Source organism: Fundulus heteroclitus, unplaced genomic scaffold (assembly GCF_011125445.2).
Source record: "Fundulus heteroclitus isolate FHET01 unplaced genomic scaffold, MU-UCD_Fhet_4.1 scaffold_28, whole genome shotgun sequence".
In the NCBI taxonomy this organism is placed as follows: domain Eukaryota; kingdom Metazoa; phylum Chordata; class Actinopteri; order Cyprinodontiformes; family Fundulidae; genus Fundulus; species Fundulus heteroclitus.
Window position 1 is genome coordinate 2,930,865 of NW_023396689.1, and position 6,000 is coordinate 2,936,864.

General features: G+C 43.0%; 1 protein-coding gene across 5 annotated transcripts in view; it reads right to left on the reverse strand.

Moving 5' to 3' along the window:
* Window positions 1–4,007, reverse strand: part of LOC105920122 (protocadherin-10) — a 33,062-nt gene extending 29,055 nt beyond the window's left edge. For 4 of the 5 annotated variants that reach the window (XM_036130050.1, XM_021312358.2, XM_036130048.1 and 1 more), the window contains exon 1: window positions 1,029–4,007. In XM_036130050.1, coding sequence (XP_035985943.1) covers window positions 1,029–3,542 — 2,514 coding nt within the window. In that variant the 5' untranslated portion in view covers window positions 3,543–4,007. The remainder of the gene's footprint in view (window positions 1–1,028) is intronic. The other variant, XM_036130049.1, reaches the window with a different exon arrangement.
* Window positions 4,008–6,000: the final 1,993 nt, after the last annotated feature.

The following is a 6,000-nucleotide window of genomic DNA, read 5'->3' on the forward strand; positions in this document are numbered from 1 at the left end:
AACTAGTGCTTCTTTCTTCCAACTATCAATCTCAGGTGATGTGGCATGTGTGCATGGTGTAGACTCTAGACTTATGCTGCTACTCAACTACATTCTGACCTATAAGCATAAAGGAAACAGCACCGGGACCAGCTCACACACACACACACACATATATATATATATATATATATATATATATATATATATATATATATATATATATATATATATATATATATATATATATATATATAGCAGTCCCCACAGGTACCAGCAGCCTCTGAGCCAATATAGCTCAGATAAAAATTAAGACACCATGGCAAAATAATTTAGTTTCTCTGGTTCTTGTAATTTTTAGTTCTGTGTTTGAGTAAAATTAACATTTTACTCTATAAACCACTGACACAAATAAACATTTCGAGAAAAGGAAATAAAATAATAGGAAATAGAATTTTCTTATCAATAATATGATAACAGAACACATTTCAATTCTTTTTTAAATCCCTTAACATTGATGTTTTAACTTCGGAAGTAAATTTAGGTGAAATAAGCTATATTTTCAGTCAAAGTTGTCACGCTCTCCTTAGTCTTTCACATTCTTATTGGGTTCAGAAATGTATAGATGCTGATTATATGGACATTTACGGTCTCTTAGTTTTTTGCGTAGCTGTATGATGTATATTTATACGATGCCCTCGTGCACTAATACTATAGTTTTACAGGTTTGGAGTAAAACACAAGCATACATTTGTTATTTATTTGGGGCAAACTGCATCAGACAACATGTCAGCAAGCCTTCTCTACCAGAGTAACTTTTCTAAAATCTGCCAGAACTCTCCTAGGATGTATTACAGCTCATCTATAAATCTAGCTTTAATTAAATGTTGGACTTATGGAAATTGCTCCTGCATGAGAAATGATTCACATTTACCATAACGTAACACATTAGAAAATGAGATGTCCTGTTTCTAGAACAGCTTTTCAGCATGCTGATGTTCTCTTAACGGAAGGGGAGATTCATCTACAGGTATGAGAGAGACTCTTACCTCGTTTGACAAAATGCTGCCGTTTGATATGATGTCAGGCTGCTGGTCTGTGTACCCTGACACTATGGCACCACATGGGTTGTGATCGGTGTCTGTGCTCCTAGAGGGACTACACGGCTTTAGGAACATGAGGTCAGTTTTCGCAGACTCTGGAGTCAGACATACCTGGTAGCAATAGTTCTGGTTTTGGTGGTGGGAGCCGAAGCTCCCAGACTCCTCCACAGGGACTTGAGCCGTTGCGGGCCCGCTGACATTAACACTGCTTTGCACAAGCATTATATCCGCCTTGCTGAGCTTTTTCTTGCGTGATCGACCCTGACGTGAACAGCAGGATCTGCATCCAAGACAGCAGTCGCTAGTTAAGCAGGTGTAAATGTTGAGCTTTTTTTCCTTCTGGCAACGCACAGCCAGTACAATCATGACAAGGAGGAAGATGAAGGAGACAGAACCAAGGGCAATGATGAGGATGAGTGTGAGGTCCAAGGCACCATCTTTGGCCTTGCTGGTGCCCTCTTTGTCTCCCATACTCCGGCCTTCAGCCATGCTATCTACTAGCACCACCAGTATGCTGGCACTGGAGGACAGTGGGGGCTGGCCATGGTCTCTCACCTCTATCACCAGGTCATACTGCTGATGAGGGTCTCGCTTCATTGACACCCGCCTTGCTGTCCTGAGCTCACCAGTCCTCCAGTCCATCCTAAACATCCCATTTTCATTACCTCTCTGAATGCTGTAGGACAAGCGGGCATTCTCATTATCGTCTGCATCCATGGCCACAACACGGGTCACCAGGTAGCCTGGCTCAGCTGAGCGGGGAAGGGGTTCCTTAGCAGTTCCATTTTTCCCAAGGGGAGCAAGCACTATTGGCGCATTGTCATTTTGATCAACAATTATGACTTTCACAGTTGCATTTGAGGTAAGCTCAGGGGCACCTGAGTCCTTGGCCCGGACCATAAAGGTAAAATATTTTAGCTGTTCATAATCAAAGGACCTGAGAGCGTAAAGGTATCCCGTCTCCTCGTTGATAGAGACATAGGTTTTAACAGACATACCCTGAATGTCACATTCTAATATGGAGTAATTGATGAGAGCATTCTGCCCTATGTCAGGGTCCAGGGCCGTCACAGCATGGATGTATGCTCCTGGTACATTATTCTCTGTCACATACACATCATAAACGAATTGGGTGAAAGTGGGCGCATTGTCGTTCTCATCTGACACATGGACACGGATGGACTTACTAGAGGCCAGAGAAGGAGTTCCCTTATCTCTCGCCACCACAGTCACAGAGTAAGAGTCCGCCTGCTCTCGGTTCAGCAGCCCGTCGGTCACTATGGTGAAGTAATTCCTGAAAGAAGACTTTAATTTAAACGGAACATCGCCAAGAATTTCCACGTTGATCTGTCCGTTGTCATCTGCGTCCCGGTCCGTCACACTTAACAGGGCGATGACTGTACCGGGAGCAGCTTTTTCGCTCACAGACTCCGTGACGGTACTGAATGTGATTTCCGGTGCGTTGTCGTTCACATCGGTCACTTTGACCAGCACTTTGCAGTGCGCAGGCACCGCGTTTGGCCCCAGATCCTTGGCCTGGACAAAGATCTGATAGAGGCTGCTCTCCTCGAAATCCATCTCCCCACGGACTTCGATGCGCCCGGTGCGCGGATCTATGCCGAACAGCTCCTTTACGCGACTGGAAATGTGGTTACTGAAGGAGTAAACTATTTCCCCGTTCAGTCCTTCATCTAGGTCCGTGGCGTTTAGCTGGATGACCAACGAGCCCACCGGTACATTCTCCGAAAGACTCACCGTATAGACGGGCTGCTCGAACACTGGCACGTTGTCATTAGAGTCCAACACTTTAACCACCAGCAGCGCGGTGCCAGTCCGAGGAGGCTGGCCGCCGTCCACCGCAGTGAGCACGTACCTATGCGCTGCCTGCTGCTCCCTGTCCAGCGGTTTCTCCAGGACAAGTTCTGCAAACTTATTTCCGTCCGTTTGGGTCTGTACGTCCAGATAAAAGTAGTTGTTGGTTGTAATATCATATGTGCGCAACGCGTTAGAGCCCACGTCCGGATCAAACGCACTCTCCAAAGGAAATCGGGTGCCAGGAGTTGCGCTTTCTGAGATCTCCACTGTGATGTCTGTCTCCAGGAAGTTTGGAGGGTTGTCGTTAATGTCCACCACCTCGATCTCGACCCTGAACAGCTCCAGCGGGTTGTCCAGGAACACCTCCATGTTGAGCTGGCAGCTGGCACTCTGCTTGCAGATTTGCTCCCGATCGATTTTATCGTTAACGAACAGAATGCCGTTCTCAAGGTTCACTTCCAGGTATGGCGTTCGGGAGCTAGGCACTACCTGGAAGCGCCTGGAGGCCAGTTTTGTAAGGTCCAACCCCAGGTCTTCAGCGATATTCCCCACCTGCGTGCCTTGCTCTGCCTCTTCCGGGACAGAGTAGCGGATCTGAGAGAGCGCTCCTTCCGTGAAGCACAGAGCGATCAAAAGCACAATCATGGCCGGGAAAACAAGTACACTTGGGTAAAAAAAGAAATAAATACATCAGTAAAAAACATTAGGCTCACTGTCCAGTTGTTGACCAAATCTCAACATTCTCCGCCCATAACACCCAGCAGGCGAAACTCCTTAGTGCGTAAAAGTGGAAAAAAAAAAATAAAGAAAATGAAAAAAGGCGTCCGGAAAATCTTGCCCCTTAAAATGCCAACATTTGTGTCTTTTGTGGGGGGGGGGGTTGATGTTCGTAGAAGCTCAAATGCTTCCGAGTCACGCTGTATGCTTTGTCATAAGCGTCCAGAGAAGCGCAGTGGATTCTCACTCAGCCTGTAATCCACGGAACAAACCGAAGGAGTGCGCTCTCTTCCCAGCCATGGTCCCAGTCAGGAAACAGGATCCACAGTCTGTGCTGCAAGTGCCTTACTGCCTCTCTGCAGTCCTCTTCACTCTGTACTGATGCTGTTCACTCAGCTATTTGCTTTTTCCTCCGCGTCGCGCCTCCCCCTGCATCCCCGCGGCTGGAATTTACACTGCGAGCTGACTCCTGATTGGTTTGTGAGCTTGCCTGTCAGACTTCGTTTATCCACCCCCCTCCACCCAGCCCCCCACACTCACTGCTTTTCTGTCTTTACCCCCCTGTCAGCTCAAAATGCTTCCATTCAGACGCATAAAAAATAGTCCTAGAGAAGATGAAGTTAACATTTACAGAAATGAGGTGATCAGCTGACAAACTGTGGAGCTCCTCCTGACATGGCTAATGGAGCAGAGTGTGATCAAAGTGAGTGCAGCACTTTTTGACACGGTGGCAGGGCTTTGTGAGCCCAAGGATATGCTGGGCGATCCGGGTTAATGCATGCAAATGTTGTGATATGCATGCAGTGAATCATTCGCTATTCATGTGATGCTCTCAAGGCTGTGCTCTATAATTACACCCAGCAGTCTTAACGTTATTATTTCTCTGCCAGCCTCACAAGAGCAGCGCAGTGAGGCAGGCAGAGGCTCTGATCCGCGGACCGCATACGACCCCTAGCGTCCGACATTTTAACCAGTCTGTGGTTTACATTGACAACTTGCCTGATACATTATTTTTTAATTGTTTTTTATAATTCTGGTTATTTTCACACATGGATTGATACTTTATGTGTGCACCAGCAAATGAAGAGTGAATAATTGGTGAAAGAGCAAATGTTAACTCATTACAGCAAAACGTAGTTTATAGAAGTATACTAAAAGTGCACTAATTTTAAGTTTAAAATCCGGCAGGGCACTTAAAGTTTACTTATTCTAAACTATATTTCATATAATTAATAATAGTATAGTCAAGTGTACTTGAATAATACTGAGAAGTATAAAAAATATATATAAAATTATATAAAAAAAGTATTAAAAAATTCTAAGAGTAAGTATATTATTACTATAGCTAACACTGAATCTTGTACTTGTACTGTGTTTTTTTTTTAATTATTTCTGCCTCAAGGTACTGATACTACATATGGCCTAAATCAGTAAAGAATGAAAGATGAAATAATTGACTTATGCTTACATTTGTATTTTTTACTACTTTTTGCTTTCAGGTACTAACCCTATTTTAAACTTTGGATCTGATTTGTATTAAATTGATATGTATTTGATTCATCTTTGTGTAACGTAACTTAAAACACGCAGAGACAGGGAAACATGTGACTGACTTTATTGGACAAGTTCTAGTCTCTTTTTACAAGCATTTGGCAGTGGTTTTATGTACACAGCATTATCTCTTTCAACAAGAACACATTTGGTTAGAATCATGTCAGGCTACACAGCATTAACAGTTTCAGTTTTTTAACCTCAAACAAGAAAGTACTTTGTATATTGATCTGTGAATCTTTACATAAAGGTCTCTCTGAATTAGCAAATACTTAAACTAAAACAAAACATAGTCTGGCACATGAACACAAAGCAGAAATTTGATGTGAACATGTTTGTTTAAAAATAACCAAGTCATTAATTAATCATAAAGGTGAATTACCAGAAAGTAGAAGTCATTTTTTAAACTTCTGTTGGCCTCAAACGCTGTGTTGCAAAGGTTACAATGATTGTAACAAGTGTGCACTATTGCCAAGGTATACAAGGCATTTTTCACAATAAAAGTTAACTTCAGATTGTGATGAACCTCTAAATTCTTTGTGGAAAAGGGTAAAATCAGACCTGGAAACTTTAGGTTAAACATTTCCAATAAGTGAGTAACTGCTTTGATTGTTAAATTGTGTTGCAGTACATATAAAATGAGCATCAGTAGACTTTTTCCCTTGAAAAAAGATGCACCAGGATATAGGGAGTTGTCACCATCTGCTTGGTCTTCAGAGCCCTATAGATACAAGGAAAATAGAAAATATGTATGTATAAATGAAAATTAACAGCAGCAAACTTGAGCAGTAATCTCCATCTAGCATTAAGTATTTGCCTATAACAAAATTAAAAA